General features: G+C 41.9%; 1 protein-coding gene across 3 annotated transcripts in view; it reads left to right on the top strand.

Moving 5' to 3' along the window:
* Positions 1-24926, top strand: part of NAALADL2 (N-acetylated alpha-linked acidic dipeptidase like 2) — an 882142-nt gene that overhangs the window by 747248 nt on the left and 109968 nt on the right. For 2 of the 3 annotated variants that reach the window (XM_043521778.1, XM_043521780.1), the window contains one exon: positions 12893-12988. In XM_043521778.1, coding sequence (XP_043377713.1) covers positions 12893-12988 — 96 coding nt within the window. Of the gene's footprint in view, positions 1-12892; positions 12989-16535; positions 17026-24926 lie in introns of those variants that run through there. The other variant, XM_043521781.1, reaches the window with a different exon arrangement.

Raw genomic sequence — 24926 nt, 5'->3', positions numbered from 1 at the left:
CATCATACCAAGCAACAATGCATCCATGCTGCATTATGCAGTCACAAGTGGCTTGTGGGGGGCAGGGCGAGGGGCATGCACAAGAGGGGGGCAAGCAGCCGCACACACACACACACCCAGTAATTGGCAGGGGCACAGAACTCCTCTGGCCCCGGGGCTGCGGTGGGAGCTGACAGTTCCTTGTGCCACGGGGGAGAATGAGCTCCTCCGGCCCCAGGGCCATGCTGGGCAGGGAGAGCTTCTCCGGCTGCGGGGCAGGGTGTGGGAGAACGTGCCTCTCCAAAAGCAGTCAAATTTTATTCCTGGGTACACCCCTGGGGAGTGGCATATCCTAGGCTCCTTAGAGCCCTTGCTAGCTGTACTGCTCTAGGATTTGGTTCAGGGTATATTATGGGAGAATGTTTCTGTCCATTCCAAAGCACTTGAGCAGAAGTGCTCTTAGCCCACCAAGACATCCAGTGGACCCATTTTGGGGTCTGTGCACTCCCTGCATCTGGAGCCTGCAACCTGGATCCAGTGCTGTGGAAGAACAGCTTGCCCTTTTGCTGGTGTTTTAAGGTGCAGGCAGATAGTCTCTGAGATATTGGTGGACATTTTGGCATCAGTATTTGTCCTACAAAGGCACTTCTTGGGGGGGATAGGCTGATGTTCCTCTGTCCATTGTCATAACTGCAGACACCCCATATGTAGACTGGCCCTTCTGGAGTAGGCCCACAGGCAAGGACTGGTGGGATCATATTATCATGTGGACCTGAGGTGACCAGCAGTGGCTCCAGAACCTTCACATGAAGAAGCAGCTGTTCTGTGTGATCAGCTTACCCCAACCATACTGCATCAGGACACACACACACGAGGGAGTCCAAGCTAGTCCAGAAGTGGGTTGCTATAGCCACTTGGAAGCTGCCTACCCCAGACTGCTATGGGTCCACGGCTAACAAATTTGGTGTTGGCAAGTCAGCTGAGGGGGTTGTGTTGGTGAAGGTTTGTGAGGCAACCAGGACTGTGGCTTACCCAAAGGTAGTGGGCATAAAAAACATCCCTCAAATGATTAGCAACCTAGGACTAAATACATCTCGTGCTACCATGTGGGCTCATAATATAGGCACCACAGACTGAATGCTACTTGGACTCAGAATACTACATATATCATCTGTACATTTGGGCTGACAATACAGATAGCCTAGGAGAGTTCAGCTTTCCAGCATGGCTAATTTCTAGGCTGTATGGTACTAGCAGGGAAAGGAATGTAAGGTTCACAAATAGAATACCTGCCAACCCATCATTCTAACAACAAGCCTGTACCTAGTAAACATTTCATGCTAACTGCTTGTTTAACTCTCTCCCATGTCTCAGTATCCATTTTGAATCCTACGTGGTGCTGGGGAAGAGAAAGAGGGGTTTGCTAGAGAAATGGCATGACTTCTGAGCTCAACAGAAGCACACTACAGCCCGTAGCTTGTAACAATACATTAATTGGACATAACCTGGAAATCCCTCCCGTTCGTACTATTAATAACTAAAAATATGGCAGCCCAAACATACCAGGCTCCAGCTCCAAAACGACTACTTCTGCTGGTTCAGCTGTGGGCTGTCCTCTCAGCCCTTCCTGTGATCCTAAGAGTGGCCCAGTGCGAGATGGCAATGGACTCTTTGGTATGTAACAGTAAAACTCAGCTGGCTTGACCAGCTCAACATACCTCACGCACACTGTTACGATATTTATTAAAAAGGTGTCCTGTAATATATCATTTGAAAAGGAACAAGACACTGGACATTAATGTCACTGTGAAATGTATCTAACAATGCTTTAGATGAAATGATGGATACTCTCTGATATTCTGGTTTGAGACTATAAACAGACAAGGGAGGCAAAACAGGCTTTTTTTCCAGACAAAGGGGCAAGGCAAACACCTCTTCCAGCTCAATTGCAAACTGAGCCAGCTGTGACCATGGAGTGAGACAAGGGGCTGCTCGTTTGCACTGGAGATTGTTGGAGGATCACTGCATTGTAAACCACAGGAGATTGAAAATTAACATATTGCTCCATGTTGGACACAGAAATTCTGAGCTCCCAGGAGGTCTTCTGGACTTTGAAAACAAAAATGAACTTTGGGGATATAAGGAACCGCTGAAAGACTTTAGTGTATCCATCTTCTGAGGGAACAAAAGAACCAACAATTTGATTCTGTGGGGGTTGGATCCTGGCTGGAACAGCCAATTGTGCTGGAGAACGCTAACAATTTGGCATAAGTAAGAAATTGATCTTGCTAGAATTTAGTTTTAGATGCTAGAAAGCATGTTGTTTTGCTTTTGTGTGTAACGCTTTCAAATCTCTTTCATTCTTGCTTGAAATCACTTAAATCGGCTTTATCTGTTGCTAAATTTATTCTTAGTTTTACTACAAACCCTCTCAGTGTTTATATTGGAGTAGGTGTGAGTCTTTAACAAACCTAACAGGCTTATGTGTGCACGGTCTGTTTTTGGAGGCAGCAAACCTGGTAACTTCTGTGAGCAGGGATAATACTCCGCAGGGGAGATGGTTTTGGGGAGACTCAGGACCAGAAGAGTTGCTGGGGCCACCCTGCAGGGAATAACTGGGCTGCTGGAAGCCAGAGTGAGATCATTGTGCTGTGAGCAGGCTGCTGTTGTCAGGTCTCTGAGCCGAAGCCGCACAGTACAGAGGCATTCAGGGCTACAGGGCAGGCATTAACAAAATTCCTTACTGGTCTGGGTCAATCCCCAAAGCGTTACAATCCCCAAACAGGCCCTCTGAATGTGGATCCAGAATGTGCTGTAGCTGCTTTGGTGGCATAGCCTGATCTGGGACTGCCGCCAGCCCCAGGGTTACTTCGTCCGCTTGATCCAGTGGTTGCAGGCTCTCCTCTGGCGGTGTCTCTGCTGGTGGGGTTCTAAGTGTGCCATCCCTGAGCAGCAGATTGTCACGCAGCGCTGTGGGTTCTGTGCTTTGTGCCGTTCACAGCACCCAATCAAATTCATCGTAGAACAGGCAGGTGGAAGGGGAGTTCCCTGAGGTGTGGTTGTCATCGCTGGCTTTGCAGTAGTCAGTCTTGAGCTGCTTGACTCACTCCTGGCATTGAAAGGAGGTCTGCAGGATCCCCAGCACCACCAGCCTGTCCGAGATTCTTTTGGACACATACTTATTTCTTGTACTCTCACTGAAGTCAACTATCTTTCTCTCCTCACTCCAGTTTTACCAGAATTCAGTTGTGTGCCTCTGGCCAGTTAGTAGTGCAACTGATGTAGGCCTTCTTCTTAATGCTGTCCATAGCTAACACCCGATAGGGTTAGCTGTGGCTATGGCTACACTACAGAGCTGACAGCAGCACTAATGCACCTGGCCACTGTAGCCCTGCTAGTGCAGATGCTCTAAGCCAACAGGAAAAGCTCTCCCGCCGATATGGTGTTGTCCACACTGCTGCTTAGATCGGTGTCGCTTATATTGCTTGGGGGGGGTGACTTATTCACACCCCCAAGCGACATAACTTATACCGACATAAGCTGTTGTGTGGCTGTGTTTCCAGTTGAGAAGTCCCTGTGGAGATGAAGGGTTAAATGCTGCACAGCTGTATTTGAACCATGAGGTTGCTTCTGGTTCCTGTGAATCAAGTGGAAAGGCTGGAGATGGAAGGGCTGGGACACACAGGCCTATGGGGTTGTGGGATAGCATTGGTCAACAAAAGTTCAGCTAATGCAATTAAAGTGTGTATGCATATATATATGTGTGTGTGTATTTATATACACATATGATGATACACACACACACACACACTCCCTAATGATATCCTGCAAGGATGCACTGAGGAAGGAGGTTGTATGATGTCACTCTGCCCCCGTTCTTGTGGTCCTGCAAATATGTCTATCACATATGCACTGTTGTCACTTGGAAATAGTAAAGTTATGGGGCTGTATGGTTTAGGAGAGTAGTAATTTGGACTCAGGGCCATTCACCTCTAAAACCCTTGTTGAATACCGCCCAGCTTGGTAGAGACTGAAAGTCATTTCTAGGTATTCACTGTATAGTTGCTGATGTGAAATAAGGTCTTCTTCGAATTCTTGGTGGCTAAGTGTCCATATCACGCCAGAACCAAAACTCATGAAAATTGCAGTAGCTGGCATCTTTGTTGGCAATATCAACAAAGGCTAAAGATTCATAGAATATCAGGGTTGGAAGGGACCTCAGGAGGTCATCTAGTCCAACCCCTGCTCAAAGCAGGACCAATCCCCAATTTTTGCCCCAATCCCTAAATGGCCCCCTCAAGGATTGAACTCACAACCGTGGGTTTAAGCAGGCCAATGCTCAAACCACTGAGCTATCCCTCCCCCCAAGGGATTGAGTGGGCATGGAAACTCAAACCGTGAGACTGTCCCTCCAGGTTGAAAATGATTGGTAAGATGGACAAGCTTGCATTGCCTGTGACCCAAAAGAAACCTAGAGGTGAAAGTCTCTGAATGTCATTACCCAGACTGCTGGGCCATCTAGATCCTGAACGGCTTTGATTTTTTTTTTTCAGAACAGTTTGGCCATTTGCTTCCTCTTCAGTCCTTTATCTATATGTTCTAGGGGCAGCACAATGAGCTACCATGCAGGGGCATCTTCATTCAGATCCTGAACTCTCTGGTACAGGGATTGGAAGCACTGTGAAGAGAGCATATTTAGCCTTTTGGAGAGGACACAAGTGCTTTGTGTTTCTCTGACCCCTCTGGCACTAGCTACTGTAGTGACATTCTTTGTCTCGAGAGAGGGAGAGCTCCATCACATGGGTCAGTGCCATGATATTGGGGAATTAAATGATGTCATCAGGGAAAAGTTGTGGGGGTGCACAATTGGAGGTGGTAGAATAAAGAATGGCCCAACTCCTGTTTAGAGTTCTTTAACAAAATGATTGGTAGTTTCTAAGGAGCATTAGAGAAGAAAAGAGGAACCTAGCTAATTCTTAGATGCCAGCACACTCCATGCTGATCAATCTCTAACAGGCATAAAGACAATTATTTGATGAAGATACCGCAGCTATTTTCTATTCTAAGTAGAGGGGAAATGCACTGCATGGTAAATGCTGATTTTTTAATGGCAACAGCTGTGGCTCTCTAAAACATGGAATGATACTTACCACATTTTAAACCCAATACCCAAAGATGCTGTGAGGTTTGTTTAATGTTTAAAGTGTGTTGGATGAAAGGTGCGATCTAAATAGAAAGAGCACTGTAACTAAGTACACAAGGGATTGCACATGTAGTGCCCAGAAAATGAAAGGGAACCATTCTGTATAGTTTATTAAGTGGGAAAGGATGGGATTAGTTAAGAAAATGAGCCTAGTAAATAAAGAGTAGATTACAGTGCATATATCCCTCATAAATAAATGAAAGGAAGCAAGGTGGGTTTTTTTGCATTTCCCATCCCCATTTAATTGATTTATAAATCAATTAATTACTGTCAAGAGACCCGAGGGCAGCAGGAAATTGGGTCCAAATTAAAAGGAAAAGGAGGCAATTTGTTTTAAGATTGAAAGTTGAATGTTCAATCGAAGATTAATCAGAAGTGACCCATTGTTTGAAAAGTGGAACATCAATGTCTTTCTAATGTTACAGAATGCTTCATTAAATGAGTACTGGGAAGATAAGGATAACTGATCATTCTGAAAGGAAGATGAGGGGGAAAGGATGCTCTTTTGAGCTAAGTTCAAAATAAAGGTGTTTTTTACCTGTCATTTTTTCCTTTCAAGAAGACACATTCAAAGAGGAGCAAAAGGCATTACACTGGGACTTTGGGGATTATTTGCAGTACTTTTATATGTGTTATGAAAATTGTATTATGAGAACTCTGAAGCACTGTCAGACCAACAAAAGTATTTAATCCACTCAGATTCACATATTCATACTTGGGTAGATCTTAGCAGAGGGTCACAAAGGACCTTTATATGAGGGATATATGCATTGTAGGCACACAAGGGGAGATTTTCAACAGGCCCAAATGGGAATTAGGTGCTAAACTTCCAAGGGGAGTTGGGAGTCTAACTGCCCATGATTTTGAAAATCACTCCACAGTTAGATATGACATTATGAAACTAATTCCTTGGTTTTCGTGGTTATGTTAGGGGACACTGTGCAGGGGTCAGGGTGAATTTCTAGCCAGCTGCAGGGAGGAAGGGCAAGAGAACAGGGTCTCTGAAGGAGCAATTACCATTATGTTTGCCCCTTGTTATTTACCACCTCCATCATACCTGATGTGACCTGCTTCCTCCTGCTGACAATTTCTTACCCACTTCATTGAGGTGCAGAGCAAATCAGCAGGGCAGAGACCAGTCACAGTGGGGAAGGACTGGCATGGACCCAGAAGTAGAGGCTGATCAGAAGGGCATATGTGGTTGTCTGTCTGCTTTGTGTCTTAGCACGTGATGAGGAATTAATGGAAGGTACATTGATGGGATGAGTCTCACTTTGTTCATGGAGGAAGCAGGATCTGAAAGGGTGCTGGAACTCCTGTTGTGTAGGGGAGAGGTATAAAGGAAGGATAGACTCCCGCTCTCTAAGGTTAACATCTCTTTCCCTTATTGCATGTTTACCAGAGCAGTGAACATCTTTGCTTAGCAAATTGCTGCAAAAAAACGCACATGCATTTGTGAGCCTGCTGAAGGAATAAATGGGAACGCTTCATTCATCCTTTCACTGCTGGAAAGCATTGTCTTGGTATTAAATGCTGAGTGGTGTTCCTGAAAGATCCTGTGGGATCAAATTTTTGCCTATACTCTTTGGGATAAAGAGTGGGCTTCAGTTCTTGGGGAAATTCACTTTGCTTCCTGTGGTGAACGCTGTATGTGAAAGACAGTAATATTTGACCTTATTTTTATGTAAGAATAAAGCCAGACAATGCCTTGGTTTCTAGTAGGTCTATACAGTACAGTCAATTAGAAACTGACCTTTCCCAACACATACCCGTTATTACAGATGGAAATATTTCAGATGCCAGTGAGGCATTTCAGATAGCCTCCTTTTTGATACCGTTGGCAAGTGATATTTTTCATGGCAACCACTGGATTCCCTAATGTTACACTGCATGTAACATTAGGAAGGTTTGGAACGGGCAGCCTTTCTCTATGGCCGAGATGCACAATGTTTTCCCACAGGCCAAAGTGCTCCAACCCAGTAAAAACACGGTGATTGTGTAAGATTTCTTTTTAAAGCCTTACCAAGCAGATCAGGGTAAAGAGGCATACCCATGTGATCCTAAAGGCATGGCTATACAAAAGGATTTGCCATTCATTTATATTTTTCAAATGTTGGGGCCTAATACATCCCTCCCTGTAGGTTGTTAGAGAGGAGCGAGGCCAGGTGCAGTTGAATATGAAGGCACCAAAGCATTTTCTCCTCGTTCCCAGGGAGCTCTCAGGTTTGGGCTTCTATGGGTCTGGAAGTGGTGGAGCTAAGAGAATGTGCTGCTCTGAGGGATCAGCAGGTTTCTTTGTGAATAGGGAGGGAAAGATGCAAGCACAGTGGTGGAATAAGTAATGGCAACATGAATCAGACCAGCAGTGGGGGTCAGAGAAGCAACGTGTATGGAGCTAGTATCTATGGGGATAAAACCTGTTTCCCCTGGGGTGCTTTGGTGTGTGCTGAGTATCCACTCTACAGACCTGGTCCTTTCTACAAAGACCAAAATCTCTCTTACTTGAGTGGCAGCTGTGGAGGAAGTTCTGTGAGGAGATCCTCCAGGAGGTGCTGTCACCTCCTAGAGGAGGAGGATAATCTGGCTCTTACTCACTCCTCCACACATTTTGAAAGTGGCAGCTCGTGATTTAGTTGCCAGTCCCCATTAAAGGCAGTATTAGAGTTACTTGATATAACTTTCTTCTTTGGCTGTTGAGCTATGGTAGTTCAGGATGCTACCAGATTATGGTGTAGGGATGATCTATGAGAATTGTCTGACTAGCAAAAGGGAGAAGGGACTTAAAGAAAGATCCTAGTGATGATGGGGGTTGAGTATTAAAACCAAACAGATTCAAATTTTGACACACACAGGCTTGGACTATTTCTGATGATGTCCCCTCCCCCGCAGCATGAATATGTTCTGTATCTGAGTGATAATTATGTGCTGTGTTGCCATCTCTGCCCTCACATCACTTATTTTAACTTTTCACCTTAAAAATATTTTAAAAGCTGGCTGTTCTGCTTCCAGTGCTGTGACATATGTCAATGATTTTTTTTTGAAGCCCTTACATCAATCATAGAGTGATATGGTGTTCTGCATCAGCTGTAATGTGACAGAAAATTATGTTTATGTAATTCCATTTGAAAGAGGAAGAGCTTTGATCGATGGCTGCTGATCAAAGTTCTCGTGGCATCAGACAGGAATGTGCACAGGTTCTCTTTCCTTGTTGGCTAATGATGATGATCACCATACTCCAGGTGCCATTTTGTGCTGCCATTTTGTGTACCTTCAGAGTTCTTCTGGTGTGTATTGTGCAGCACCTTTTGCTTAAAGTTCTAGCAATGCAGAATAACCAGTGGGCGGGATTAACAAGTCAACCGTACAGTAATTAAACTAGTTTAGACTGTAGTACTGGGACGCTGCACACAGCTCTTTTATTTATGTCATAAATTGATTCTTTATGTATAAAAACTGTTGTGGGTTAAAAGGACATTTCTGCTCAAAATAGATTTTAGCATAAAAGCTTTGGACAAGATTTTTTAAAAATAGGAGCCTAAAATTGGCTGTCTGTCGGCACCTAGACAAGTGGCCTGATTTCCAAAACTGCTGAGGACAAAGAAGCTCCGATTAACTTCAGTGAGTGCTATTGAGTGCTTGGCACTTCAGGAAATCAGGCCACTTACATAGGTGTCTTAGGAGCCAAAATCTAGGATTCTATTTTTGACAAATCTTGGACTATTTGGTAATAGATATTTGCAGATTCTTTCAGAGGCTGCTTTGTTATGTATACACAAAGAAGGTGTCTTCTCTTTGAGAGCATTCTCCCCACTTTTGCAGCGGTGCAGAGTAAAATGTGGATTTTCTGGAGTATAAATGCTGAACTAGCAATTTACAAATTGATGTTTGCAGAAATGTAAGGCAGGAATGAGATTAAGAAATAAACCTTGTGATTCATGGAGTTAGCTCTTTGCCTGCAGAAGTTGGAACGAATTTTTCTCCTGCATATATCTTAGACCTAATGGACATGTTCATTGGGATAATGGGTGTTGTGTCTTCCTGGGGACAGACATTCAGCCAATTCAAGTACAGGTAACAACTGGAACAGGTTTATGAATGTATACGTCTCACTGCCTAACTTATGGTGGTCTTGAAGGAAGTGCTTGTACACAGGAAAGGGGGACACATAGGAAGTTCATAGGGAGGCCAGAGTCTAAAAGACAGACATCCCAAAGAGCATACACAAATACAGTTTCACTACAGAGGGGTATATGTGTGTGTGCTACGTAAGATGCATCAAGTCTCAAGTCTAGAGGCAGAGAACAGGACTAGGTGGACCAATTATCATATCTGGTATGGCAAATCTAAAATTGTAATTATTTCCTTCAGTTACTTTGTATAAGGTACATAAGAATAAGGATAAATAATGTAATTGTTTCTAGGTTATGTATTGATTGATTGCAGTTGTGTGGATGATTAACTGCATTAGTGCTGCTGCGTTAGACAGACTCCCCACCATAACTGAAGTGGCCTTGCTCTGTGAGCCAATTCCTGTATAAACATTTAAAATAAAGATGAATAGGTTTTATGAATCAGTCCTGATGTCTGTATTGTATCTTTATAATAAATGACTTCATGTGTATTGCCTGAGATCTTACAAAAAATGTGTGATATTCCTCTGAAGAGAAGAATAACGTCAAGCAATGTATTACATCATTTATTATTCTGATACTTCTGTGACAGATTATACAATGTCCAAATCTTTGTTTTCAGTCATGCATCTGTGTGCTAATTCCATCATATTATTTTTAAGGAAGTTTTGGGACTTGTAGGAAATCATCAGAAACGGTCATCCCAGGATGAAAGGGGAACATTGACTGATACATTTTATATGTCTATATATCCATATATCTGTTTTTCCTCCAAACTTCAAAGTGTTATAGAATTACAAATGATGGGAGAAATTTACCTGCCCACCCCCTGCTCCCATTGACTTTCCATGTCTCAACGTGTATATTACAGAGATAACACTGTACCCGCCAGTGGATGCATAATTCACATATATTTTATGGGCTGTTTGTTTTTTAACTTGGAAGGATGTGACTTCATTGGGATTAAGACCAACTAAAGCGTTTGCCAAAATAGCATTTCTGCTTGCCCTTCACCAAACCTAAAACCCATTGTATGAAAGAGCCAGGCTCAGGCATGAGTATAAATTGTGCATGAGCCAGGACAAAGCCTCTAGTTTGTCTCCCTCCAGCTCACTTCCAGAGAATGTTCCTAGGTATCCGAAGCAAGTGAAAAAGGTTGGAGGGTGCAGGCATTACAAATCGGTCCAGTTAAAGTTCAGAGCAGTGTTAACATTGTTTTTAACCAAAGCTTTATTTCACCACTTGACAGCATGCAATCTCTAAATGAAAATAATGTTCTGGCTACATGATTAAACGTGGTTGCCAGATTTACAGTTCCCAAAGGCACAACTTTAATATATGTGCATACTAGGTAGGAGTCTTTTCTGGCAGATGTGGGCAGAGGCTATTGGACGTCAATAAATGTCTGGATGGAGAAACCTCAAAAATGTTAGTCTGACAGGCATCGGTATCCGCTGGTTCATTATCCAGTAGAAAGGAAATGCCTCTAAGAACATTCTGTAATATCTGTCAGTATTGCCCACAGGTCTGTCTGAGAGTAATCAGCTGGGAAAGAAAAGCCAGAATAGATAAGACGGTCAACTCAAATTCAGGACTTCTTCAACCATATTATAGTCTGCACTGGATCCTCCTTGCAACTTAATCCCAAAAGAATTTAGACATGCACCACGGTTAATTTTATAGCAGTGTAAACACAGTACTGCAGAGTGATTTTTAGGCATTTCTGATCCTAGAGTGCAAATTCAACTTACTTGATGGTAGAATTATTTGTATTATAATAGCACTCTGAGGCCCCAATGGGGATCGGGGCCACATTTTACTAGGTGCTGTACAAAACTCTATGAAAATACAGTTCCTGCCCCAAGATGCTTATATTCCATGATTTGCACCTTAAATATAAATTAATTTAACTAATAATACATTCTCTACTTAGCCCCGCTTGATGAGTGGCTGTTAATGTCTGAGCACTGTGTGTCCTTCACAGAGAAAGATGGGTGGCCTCTGGAAGAAGACAGACATCTGCTCTGAGATTGCCCTGCTGTAATTGGAAACTGGATTCTAGAAATTCAGGGAGGGTTGTCAGATAAAGGATTATAGGATAACCGTCATTCTGCAGAGAATTCATAAGAAACCCTTCAAATTATACAGAGTCCAATGAGACAGTACAAATAATAAGATTAACAACTCTGTTCCTTTCTCTCCCTGCACACACTATTCTAACTGTAAACATAAAACAGTGGTGCAGATTTCTTTTCCTAACTATTTCATGAACTTATATCACATGCTTGTTTTTAGAAAGTTTTTCTGAGTATTAATATTTACGCATTAAACTCTCTTAATCCAGGTCCCCAGCCAGTTTAGAATCAGGCTTGGTTTCATAATATTCTAAATCCAACCAGATCCTGATCAGTTTTTGTAAAAAAAAATTAAATTAAATTAAATCAAACTTCTCCTGAGAGAGTAAGTTCAGTATGGTGTTCAGATTCCATGTGGAGTACTTTGCAGTATGGACTGAGTGGCCATATTAGTATCAATTATTGCTTGTGACAACAAAGGGGCTGTGATGGGGTGTACCTGGCAGTTGTTGCCCCTTGCCACAGGCTCCACTGCCTTCAGGCACCCTGCCTTAGTGCTTCCCCCCTCAGAAGGTATCCTGCTGTAAGGGAAGAAGACAAGTTTACCTCTCTAGAGGTGGCTTAGAGCAGCCTGCCATGATGAGCTGCCAACCAAACCACCAAGAGTTGGTCCTCTGGCACCTAGATGGAGCAGGAGCAGGTGGAGGCCAATCAAGGCCCAGCAGGCCAGATAAAAAGAGCTGGCTGTTTCTGCGAGGGGACACATTTGTCAGGAGAGGGAGGGAGGAAAGGAAGGATCAATCTCCCTGCCTTAAGCCAAGTAACCTGGCCAGTCAGGACCCCAGCCTTGATTAGTGTATTTGCTTTGGACCTCTGTGAATGAAAATTGTTTATGTTAAGGAGTTTAACATGTAGGTGGCTATCTTGAGTTCAGTGTTAATTTGTTTTCTGTAAGTCTGATGCAAACCTATTCCATAAGGTGCTGGGCTCATGTGAGCCTTTGACAGGGGCAGTCTGACCTCCTCCTTGCTTATTGTACAAAAAGAAGTGCACATCACATAAAAATTAATGACCTCTGTGTGTGTGGGGAATTATTCTTACACAGGACATATCTATCTATCTATCTATCTATCCATCCCTTATTATCATATGTGTATATCTTCTGAACACTAAACATAATTGATCACCTCAAATATCAAATTGCTAGCTAGCTTAAAATGAAATCAGTGTGGATCTTCTACTTCTGGGTAGAAGACTCAACTGTATTGGGAAATAAAATTATGAAGACAACCATCCTTTTAGAAACAGTTATAAAACTAGGCTCTTGGTGTCTGTTTCAGCAGCTTGGAATGACTCATTTAGATCAGTAAGATGAACGCTAATAATCAGCACAAACTTTAAAACAATGTGCAATCCTTTGAATCTTGAAACAAAATCCAATAAGCATCTGACAAAGGAAGTCCATTTGGAGTCCTAAAAGGTTTCTCTTCTCTTTTTTTCCACAGAGTCCAAGCTTTCTCTTTGAAGCTCTCTTTCCTGCACATAACACAGTAACTGAAGAGCTGGATCCCTTGTTCAACCTGCATGAGACCATTGCTAAGGTAAGGGAAATTGAGACGCCTTACCTAAGTCACAAATGCTTTATTTCATGTTGGCAAATTGTGCTTGTTAGTCAGACAAGCTGTTTTCAAAGATGAAATGTCTCCTTCCTAGGGGTCTGTTTATTTCATAGCTAAAAGTAACATGTGGGTCTTTCAGTCATATTAGTATTGTTATGTGCACTACTGGGGATACTGATGAGATTGCATGAACAAAGAAAACTTGTAACCTTATATAAGCTGTATTTTATGTAACTTCCTGTCTCATGGTCAGAGACATGTTGCACAGTTGAATTGGTACCACTGGTGCAGTAGATTGACTCTCACTGGATGGCAGAGTGTTGCACCATCCTTTTTGTGGGAAATCTACTACAAGTGAATGGCTAATTTATGACTGGGAAACCACAGGAATTCTTCCTGGATCCTCCCCAAGAGTGGCACTGAATCAGTGTATCTCCCAGGTAACGTGACCAACTCGCTTTCTGAGCAACACTGGCTGGCTCCAGCCTCCCCAGTAGAGAACAAGTTACTGGAGGTTGTGTCTTTGGTTTTGGAGGGCCCCTAGGTTGGGTTCTGCCAGTAGAAGAGATATAGTATTATTGTATTGCCTGCTAGCTTCTGATGAATGGCCAACCTGACAAGGCAAAGGTCAAATGCTTATCTAAAACATCTGAATGTTTTCTGGCTCTTCTCTCAGCCTTCTAATATGACCTGAGTATGCCTCCAAACAATCTGCTAGTATATCCTAGCAATCTCTCCCTGGTCCTCCAAGATGCTCTCATTTCCTCTTTCCTCCTCACATCCTTCCTGTGATGGGGTGTCTACCCCATACAAAGCCTGAACAGGTGAAATAAGCCAATTAACCTTACAGGCTGCACCTCCAGGAGAGCCAAGGACTGATAAGGCCTAATGGCTGATGAAGCCTAGCTGGGGGAGGAGCTGGAATGAGGCTTAGAAAGAGAGAAAGTTGGTGGAAAAGGGCTATAGGGAGGAGCTCGGTAGTCACTCTTTAGAGAGGAGGGGAGTTAGCTAGGTTCAAGGAGGAGTCCTAGGCAGAGAGTAAGCCCTGGGATCCTGCTTTGCACTACACACCCTGGGCAGAAGCTGGGAAGGGAAAGTAGCCATGGGGAGCAGGGGACACTCCAGTGGTAAACCCAGAGGTGGGCGAGAAGATAGAGAAGAGAGGTAGGAAAGAGCCCGGGGAAGCAGCAATGGGCTCGGAGCTTGAGCAGACCTCAGTTGCTGGGCAGAGGGTCCCTTCCGCTGGAGCCTGGAATAGTGGGCAGGCCTGAATTCTTCTGGGAAAGTGTCAGTCTTGAATGGGAAGACTGCCTGGAATGGCACCCGGACAGCTGATCAGGTGAGACTTTGTTACCCTGGAAGGGGAAAACTGTATAATGACCTGGCCAGAGGGCCACACCATTAAGAGGAAGCTCTGTGACTATGAGAGAGCTAATCCCCAGCTGCAGCCACAAGTAGACCCCCCAGGTGAGAATAAACCCTGCTACAACTCCAATAAGCCCTGGCTCTAACAAGATGTAAGACTACAAACAAATTGAACTTAATGCAACCAGATGCTTTTTCTTAAGTTATAAGAGCGTAAGAACAGGATTTCTTATAAGTTACAAATACATGGGCCTTGTGAACTGAGTGCTTTCTATATTTGGAGTTATTTCACTGAGAAAAGCAGCTGCTGTGGACACACTTCTAACAAAAAATTCCCGAGGCTTAGCAGGGTGTAGGCTTAGCAGGCAGGCACTGCAGCTGCACTGACAAGATAGATAGTAACTCCTCTGGATTTAAAAAAAAAAACAGACATGGTCTTTTGAGCCTCAGGCTGCAAGAGGCTGGGAGTACTGACGATTAAGGAGCAGTAATGATGGGGGAGTCCCCTCTGGTCCTTCCTGGCAGGAAAGGTGGCTCTTATGACATGGGTCCTTCATGCCAAAGCAACTTAAAAGGGATCGTGAGACCCCCATCCTTGAACCCTGAGGCTGGAGGAGATGTGAATAATTTAATCATTGTTTCATGATGAACCATGACCACGATGAATACTCTACCTTTGAATAGTCCCTCAGTACCTGTTGATTAGCCTAGAAAAACATGCTTTAATAAAGTAATGAGAGAGTTGTCTGTTAATATTTTGGAATATCACACACGACTTTATAGTAGTTTCACAGCTTCCCATTGCTCATTGCAAGTCTCTTGGGATAAAACTGTGTAGAATGCAGTATGCTACAGCGTTATTTTTGCAGTGTGTTTCTTGCTGTATCCCAAAATACTTGTATGGAGATAAATAGCACATAGAGTCATGGGGCCAGATCCTCAGCTTGTGTAAATTGGTATAGCTCCATGGACATCAATGGAGCTAAATCAGATTATGCCATCTGAGGATATGGCCTATGAAAGCAAAGTTTGTTCTCACACTCGCACATATATATTCTGTATGGTGGAGAGAAGCAACATGGCTGTACTGGATAGCAAGAGCTGTCAGCCATAAATGGATGAGCATTTAGAGGACTAATGATGCACACCCTAGGCTCCTTCTCTAACTGTCTCAGGTGTGGTCTGAAGACCACTGAAGTCAGTGGATTCCCATTCAGTGGACTTTTGATCTGTCACCAATAACCTACTAATCAAAGCCTGTTATGGCTTGTTGTTGTAACAATCCGCTCCTTTAACTTATCTTTGTAAGATGTGTTATTAATTGTAAAGCCTGAATTGTTCGTTGAATTCTTGCCTCTGTGCCTGAGGTATCATGCCATTTCCTTGGCGAGCTTGTTTTCTGTCAACCCTACATTTGATACTGGTGGCTGCATGTCCATGCAACAGAGTTTCAGGATATGTAATCAGGGTTCGGACAAGTCTTTTGATTAGAAACTATTCCGCTGGTCTTTTTACCTGAGACTGATTTCCACGCTATGGGTTCCAACGTGACAGCAAATTTTTTACATTATTACTGGTACCTGCTCTTAATTCTTTCAAAGTACAGGTATGTACATGGAGAAATTTCGGTAAAGGGGTAACGTATAAAAGAAAGAGGCTTAAATTATTCTGGCCATTTGTGGTAGCATAAATGTACTGCAAAACATTTTGGCTCAACTGCCATTTTCCTGTGTACGTTCAGTGATGTCCATGCTTGGAATGTACAATATGGATATGGGCATGTTTTTATATACAATATATGGGTATGAAATAGCAAGAATAAAGTATACAGTTATATCAGAAGTCTGACTGCCAGGAGTTGGACTCCAGAGGAGATGATACAGAGCAGCTACTACAAGGTGGATTGCCTACCCAGTACATAATATTTTATTTATTCACATGAACCCACGCTTGAATGCAAACATTAATATCAGGTTGTCAAAGCTCTATAAGAAAAGATCCAAGACCTAAGAGTCTTGCAGAGCAGCAATGTAGATGATGATGAATGCTTACAGTTTGCTGTAGCACTAACAGGCTGTATAACATTGAAAGTTTGAGTGTCGCAGTGTTGACAACTCCTGTGATTTTATAGCATGTCTCACTTTATTTGTTGTTTTTTCTTAAGGCTCCAACTCCAGGATTTGTGAGAATCTCAGCTTTCATTAGCCCTCATGGTGGCAAAGAAAAGCTGGAAAACATGACTTGAGCACAACCTAAAGGCTCTATAACCCAGAGGGCAAAGAAAGCTTAAAATGTATTGGCTTAAAAATCATAATTTTTTTTAAAATAATCTTGTGATTTTTTTTTGAGGTCCTGATTCACGAGTTCTGAATGTTGGGGTTTGGGAATACTGTTGACTTTAGAGTCACACATTGTCTTTTCTCATGTGCCTTTGCACTAGAACATCACTAGTCGGTGGGAAGTTTAAAGAGATTAGGGTAGAGCACAGTCAGCTTGTATTCTGAGGACACCACTCCCTTGAATATACTCCAACTATGGGTAGGTCTATACAATATCTTGAAGGTACAATTTCCAGCTTGAGGAGACACACCTGTTCTAGCTCTCATCAAGCTAGTGTGCTAAAAATAGAATTGTAGCTATTCTGGCTGGAGGGACTAGCCACTCAAGTATGTACTTGGGGTCTTGGACAGGATCATACTCAGGGGGCTCGCTCATCCTGCTGCTCACGCCCCTGTGCTAATGCTTCTATTTGTAGTGTACTGTCTCAATCAGAGTTAGTGCAGTTATGTCTCCTCAAGCTGCTGGCCACACCTCTAGCTCCAGGGGAGACATATCCTGTGGTAACTGGGTGCCTGCAATCTATTGAGAGTGCCAAACCCAAAGCCAGTATATTTTCATGTAGCTTGGGCCTGTATAAAAATCAAAGGGTTCTGGGATCAAATAATAATGCTGATAGGTTCTCTATTGTCTTAACCTTCCTCTTATGATGGCACTACTGATGTGCAGTTAAAAACTTTGAGGACAGGGAGAGAATCCAGAAAATCTCAAGTGTATCAGGCAGAAGGGGTGGGCTCAGATGTCTGCACTCCTGTCCCTGTTGGACATGGATGACACTATTCACTCATATTGTTGTTCAGAAAATAGCAAACTGGACTTGCAGAGAGTTCTGGACTTGCTTTCACACAAATATATCATGGTCACTGCACACATCACTGATGTCTTTAAATAGAAGTTTTAATTGACTTTGCTTGACAGAATCTATATGTTTGAGGCCTACTTCTGCCGTCCTGACTCAGAAGTGAACTTCTTTTGCTATCCAAAGGGAAGGATGGATGGGAAAAAGACAGGAAAGGAGGAGGGAGAAATTGAAGGGGAGCAGGGAATGTGGTTTTTTTGTTTGTTTGTTTTTAATGGGGATGCTAGGAGAGAACACAACACAGACAAAGGCATAAGGGGAAAGAAGTGAGATGGAATGACAGAGAGAACAGTTACTGGACATAGAAAAATAAAACTGAGGGAAATCAAGGAAGAAAAAGAATTCAGAAACAAACAAGAGTGAGAAGAAAAATGCAAACACAAGGGAGATATAGTAAAAAGGAAATGTAATTATTACACAGCAGAAAGCTTAATTCTGTAATAAATAACCCAGTAGAATAGTTTAAAAAGGGATGGATTAGAATCATTGAACACATTGAAGTTCATCTAGGGCAACAGCATTCAAGAGTCAGTCCTACTTCTTCTCTTGCCTTCATGGTCAGACTTTTTAAATCCTTTTCTTGATGTTCTCAGTCCTCTTTGGTATCAAAAGCTACCTGGCAAAACTCTTTCAAACAGAGTCAGTTTTTAGGTTCTGTACCGCTACGCTCTGTTTTGCTGTGTCTTTGTTCAGTTTCTGAAGTTACTTAGCTAGCGATTAATTATAGTGAGAGAAAAGGGGGAAAAAGAGAGATGGTTGAAAAGGAATAATTGTATTATCTGTTCAGCTGTTAGAACTCATGGTTTTCAGATTACTAGTAGGGAACAAAACCTGACTGTGTATTTATACATCTGCACGTTCCCAATTCTAAAAATATTTTCTGTATGCTGTATGCGTATTGATTTTCAATGTGATCCCCCTGAGGGGGAAAAGGCTCAATAAAGTTTTATTTCTTTTAAAAAGAAAAAAACACATTTCAGTTCACTCTTAATGGAAATGTCTGATCTAGTAAAAGAAAGGAAATTTCAGTTCCATAGATCATTTAAACCTTGCCTATTCTGCCCATTCTATTTTTGATCCGTTATCCGTGGTCACTGTATGAATAGTAGTAGAAGTCAGCCTATTGTACTTCACTCTTATGAATGATACATGAGACTTGGTGCTTTGTTTTTTGTTTTTTTTATTATTATTATTATTTTTATTTTTTTGCTTTTTGTTCTGTTCTAAAGCAAACCATTAGAATATTTTTGAGTATACTAGTTATTGTACGCCTGCTGGTTTTTCTTGGAATACTGCTGCCTGAAAATAAAGATCTGCATTGTTATTCAAGTGAAAGTAAAACAGAGGAGGTGGATAAGAATGCAGAAACATCTCTCTTAAGATCTTGTAACTTTGAAAATAAAGTTCTGTAGCCTTTTATGAATTAAACAGAGAGAGACCAAATAGCCTTCTTTTATTTGGTCTTTTGAGTTTCAAAGCCAAGTTGTATTAATGATGTCGACAGAATTTTTGATGCGATTCTCTAGACACCTAGGAAACCTTGGTGTATCTTGGCAGGTTGAATGATCAGGCTTTTGTCAGAGTCTCTTAAGTGGAAATATCATTTAGATTTAAGATGTAAAGAAAGATAGTTAAAGAAATGTATAAGCATTTTTAATACTGTTGCTTAATCTGAAAGGATACCATACATTTTCTTTGCGGTACTCTGAAGCTATGTGCTCAAATTGTGCCTTTTTAAAAAACACTCCAGGCTCTATATTTTTACATCAAATTATTGTTATTCCATGCAGAGTATCTCCACGGAGAGATGCACTATATGTTTTCTGACATATTAAATAAGTGAAAAAAAATGCTAATACATATACTTGTAAAATGTGGAGAGTGAACGTTGTTTCTAATAAAGAATCAAACTGCCGTAAACTGGATCTAGGTTTTTAAAGCACCCCTCTTTCCCATGAGGGGAATATCACAGACCTGTCTTGCCTTTCTTCATTCACAAATGTATAGTTAAATTCAAACAAAGGATTCATTTGCTGAAATTGGAGTTTATACTGACTACGTATTTTCCATCACAGAGAGGTTTATTTTATTGTTTTTCATTATATTACTTGAAATATTATAGCTTGTGCAGTTAGCTGCTTTTACTACTTATAAGCACATTGTTACTTAAAATGAGGCTGTCAACAATTGATTCCTTTTTCAAACCGAAGCTAATCATTAAATTGTCCTTTCACCAAATAATGCAGCATGTTAAAGGAATTTTCTCTCCTCAAAATTAAGGGAGTAAATGGCTAGCGTTGCACCAAATATTCTGTCCTGATGGGCACACTGGTTATGATTTAAAAATGGACATATTCCTACTGCACGCAGACATGTGACTCCTACTTTCCTGCATTGTATTGACTAGAGCTGACCCTTGAAGTTCTGGCACAATGCAATTAAAATTTGATTGAGATCCCTGACAGTGCTGTCAGCATTCAAGGCAACATGCAGTTTGGTCCATGGATAGTGTCGGTTATCATATTTAATCTGACTCTGCTTCCTGCATACTCATAAAATGATGAGAAGAAATTGTCTTGCACACTAAAATGCATGAACCTGAATAATGCATACAGAATACCAATTGATGGGCCTACTCCCACTGACCCCTGTATAACTAATATAATTTTTGTAGTTCTGAGCCTGTTCTTCAGCTGGTGTAATGGATTTACCTTACCTGAGAATCTAGCACCTAGTGTCTGATTTTAGTAACTGTGAATAGTTACTTACAAAGTGCTTTGCATTCTGCGGGTTTTATGGTATGTCTACATTGAAATAAAAGACCCGCAGCATGGCCGTGGCTGACCTAGGTCAGCTGACTCGTGCTGCAAGGCTAAAAATTGCAGTGTAGATTTTTGGGCTCAGGCTGGAGCCTGGGCTCTGAAACTCAAAGCCCAGGCTCCTGCCTGAGCCCGAACGTCTACACTGCAATTTTTAGCTCTGCAGCCTGAACCACATGAGCCTGGGTCAGTTGACCTGAGCTCTGACATTTGGTGTGAGGGTTTGTTTTATTGCAGTATGGATGTACCCACAGTTGTATGAAAAGCTTATCTCATGCACTCTGGGTATTTTTGCTGCTAAATTATATACCTCAGACAGAGGCTTTTTTTAATTTTTTTAAAGACTCCCGCCTCACCAACCTGACTTCCATTCTTGAAGCTGTTCTGTCCCCAACTTAAACACAGAGGACAGAATCCTGCTGACTTATGACATGAAATCAAACAAACAAATTGAAAAGGCAATATCAGTGCACTTGCCAAAATTGCATGTATCATTTAGAAACGGATAAATCCCTTCCAGCTTCTCCAGCCTTGGTACCATCCCATCTTCAAATGGGAGTTTTTCTTAAACTCTGTGCACTTTACACTCCGAAAATAATACATCATATATGTTTTAAATGTATGTCCCTATTAATAGACTGCCCTTATGAATGTAACAGTGAAGGTGACTCCCTCATTAGCAATAAGCCATCAGCATATCCACCACACGTCATTTCAGTCAACCTGCCTTTTCTACGAATCTCTGAGTGAAGAAGCAAAGTTTTTACAAGTTGTGCTCTAAACAGCTGATTTACACTGTAAATACTATCTATATGAGTATTGTACCATTGCTGTTTAGGGGATGGAACACAAATATCAAGTATTTGATTCTTTTGCAAAGCTGAGCTAGCAAAATTATGCTTCTTATCTCAAGAGGTAGAGAGACCTGTAGTGGTGGTGGCTTGTTTTGGTTTTTTTGGAACTGTAGGTCATGAATCTGTTCCCAACGTTCTGTGTGTGTGGTAAGATGATGATGAAGTCTGAATGTAGGTAGACTCAGAGAATTGTGGGCTAGCTCAGGACTTTACACATGATGCTCTGTGACACTTGGTCCATGCTAAGGCCTAAAAAGCAGGCAATAGTATATTGTAATCATATGTGTAATGCTCCATATCTTGGTGCTTCCTAATTTGAATAGTGTCCGTCAGCTGCTAGTGCAAATTAATATTTTAACAGTCATCTATGCTTCTATGCATAATCTTCAATTTTCCTTTATCAAGTTGTAATGCCCAAAGAAAAATCTCACTAGAAAGCATCAAAGTCTGAGTGCCATGCCTTTATAACGTTGCCCTTTCTCAGCTGCTTATGTGAGAGAAAATGCATTTTAAATTACAATCATGACTCTTTTAGTGACCAGGTTGGGCTTGATTTGAATGATGCTCTGTCTGTCCCTTGGAAGATCCACCCATAATTGGTATTTTAGGACACAGTTAGTACATATGCATTGAAGTCAGAGTAGCTTTATCGTATCAAATTGAGATTTAGAAACTGAGAAAATGTTAAAATCACAGCATTAAGAGATTCATTTGCTGCATAATGATTATCATAAAAGCAATATTTACTTTATTAAGTCAGGATTTATTTATTCTGATCCAGCTATGAAGACGCTGTACAATTGAAAGATATGCACAAAGTAAATGTTAAAACAGTATTATAAAATGCCAAACTGCATGTAAATTACATATGGGTGGCTTGTGAAATACTTGACTCATCGTGGGTGCTGTCCACACAGAGAGCCAAAATGGTTGTGGGTAAACTAGGTCATCAAAACCGTCTGTTTCCAGAACAAGTGTGAGTTGTCTACTGGCTTCTAGGTAGCCTGCTGGCACAGTGGTCTTAGTCTAGTTCCTAGCTATTCACAGCATAGGACCACTACCGCATTTGGCATTTCAGTATCAGTCTAAAATAAGAGGCCACAGATCCTGGAGACTGAGACAGTCTTTCACCCATATCAGCAGATGCACACTAGCAAGATCGGTGTGGGAGAAGCTTAAACTGCAACTGCCTATGTTGCACCTGTTCTGTGCATAAAAGGCTTGAATCCTGCGCCCAGTGGAGTCACTGGTAAAGTGCCCATTGGCTGCATTCTCAAAGAGAGGTACCGTGGAACCTTAATGAAATCTAATGTGTGAATTATCTGGTACTAGAATCTATGAAAAGTTTAAAACATAAATACCTGGGGTTATGTTTAAGAGTAAAGGATTAGCTAATTAGGGTTAATTGTCAGCCTATGGTGGCTGATTAGCATAACTAATCTAACCCAATGAATACCCTCAAGGTAAAGGTATTCTTGGGTTCACCAGGTGAAATAAATGGTGAATGAGTGTCTAATTAAGAGGCAAACAGTGTATAATCAGAGCATGCAGGTGCTCTGATGGCTCAGAATAGCTGTCAGATCAGCATATGTTAGAGCAGAGGTCTCAACTCAATTTACCTTCGGGCCAGTGTCAGTCCTCAAATCCTCCCAGCGGGCCAATAATGTTACTGAAGATGGTGCTCAAAAAAGAAAACGTTCATATAGTATTTTTTATTTTGAATTTCTTAGAAATAATAAAATTGTCATACAACTTTATACAATTCTTCACCTGCCAGAGAGTTTTTAGTGTTTGCCAGACACCCGGCAATGCTTCAATTCTGTGAGTTTGTTGATATTTGGCATCGGTGACTGAGCAGTTGAAACCTGTAGGATTGCAGCAAGGTGTGCATCAGATAGTTGTGTTCAGTATTTTGACAGGTTTCAGAGTAGCAGCCGTGTTAGTCTGTATTCGCAAAAAGAACAGCAGGACTTGTGGCACCTTAGAGACTAACCAATTTATTTGAGCATAAGCTTTCGTGAGCTACAGCTCACTTCATCGGATGCATTCGATGAAGTGAGCTGTAGCTCACGAAAGCGTATGCTCAAATAAATTGGTTAGTCTCTAAGGTGCCACTAGTACTCCTTTTCTTTTTTCAGTATTTTGACTCGTTTATATTCATTGTGGAAAAAAGTGACAGTCTCCCTGGCTGACTCTGCCCGGCAACTAATGATGCTGCCTCCATGGTTGACTCTGCCTGGCAACTAATGATGGTCTCTCTGTCCCTCTCCTCCAGCCAATGGGAGCTGTGGGGGGCGGTGCCTACAGCAGAGATTACCGGCAGCGTGTCTGCCTATGTCTCTCCTTTGCAGGCCACAGTGGGGAGGTTTTCTGGCCACAGATGGCCCGCGGGCCAGGACTTTGAGACCCCTGTGTTAGAGACTAGTTGTTTGAAGGCAAATATGGGGTTGTTTGCTGGAAGGCCTGGGATGGGTTAAAAGATTGGGTGCAATGAGAGAAATATATGGGCCGCCTGATGGTAGAAGAAGTGGTGTTATAATGGCAAGTTAGCCCTAGTGTAAACAAGCATTGGCCCAAGTTTTCAGTATTGGAGCAAGTTGCAGAACAACAGTTAGTGATCTGTCAGCTGGAGCCTTGAGACACTGTTACAGCTGGACATGGAATGTGCCTCACCATAGGCAATATGTGAATTAGTGCAAACAACTTGGACCTCAATCTCTTCGCACACTGGAATAAATCTGGTGATACTCCGTTAACATCAATGGTATATTAACTTGTTTCAATAAGACCCATCAATACAATTCTGCAACTCTCTCACAGTTTCATAATAGCTACATTATGATTATGATTATCTGAGTTAACAATACTGGCTTTAAAATATTTGTGTGTAACTTTTAATATGACAACATACATTGCTTAGGAACTGCACATTGCTGAGAGCTTTAATGGCAGTGTTTGAGGGAATGCCAATGGGGCCATTCACCAGCACTTGGACTCTCAGCAATGAAATCTTTGCATTGATTCTTCTTTGGCAGGGACCAAACTGACAAAAGGCATGCTAGAAATGTCGTAATTGGTTCTATGATGAGTTCTGGCTTCTGAATCACTAGCTCTTGAGAAAGTTATTAGTGATGCTGATAGTGATTCAATGAGGGAGTCGTATAATCTAGAATCCTTATGCCTTTATACCTTAAAAACCGGTGTGTTTCAAATGTCCCTCAATAAATACTTTTTTTTCCTCTTCTGTTTCTGGGAGAAATACCCTTTGTTTCTTCTTGAGTTAAGATGTCTTGGTCGCATTCAGGTTATAGACATACCTTGGAAGAGGCCCTGGAGGTTTTTCGCCTTCCTCTGTAGCATGGGGCATGGGTCACTGGCTGGAGGATTCTCTGCTCCTTGAAGTCTTTAAACTACGATTTCAGGACTTCAATAGCACAGATATAGTGTGAGATTTTTTGCTGGAGTGGTGGGTGAAATTCTGTGGCCTGCGTTGTGCAGGAGGTCAGACTAGATGATCATAATGGTCCCTTCTGACCTAAATATCTAAATAACGTACAAAAGATATATTACAATCCAACTCTTCTCTTTGAGTGAGGCTACAAATGAACACTTTCCTTGAAATTGAACTGAATGACTGCAAGACTGTGGGTAAATGAAGTTGACCCAGAGACAAGGTGCAGCACAAG

This window comes from Chelonia mydas, chromosome 9, assembly GCF_015237465.2.
Source record: "Chelonia mydas isolate rCheMyd1 chromosome 9, rCheMyd1.pri.v2, whole genome shotgun sequence".
Classification (NCBI taxonomy): Eukaryota; Metazoa; Chordata; order Testudines; family Cheloniidae; genus Chelonia; species Chelonia mydas.
Note: the sequence above shows the minus strand (reverse complement) of the source record. Positions and strands in the feature narration are given on the sequence as shown.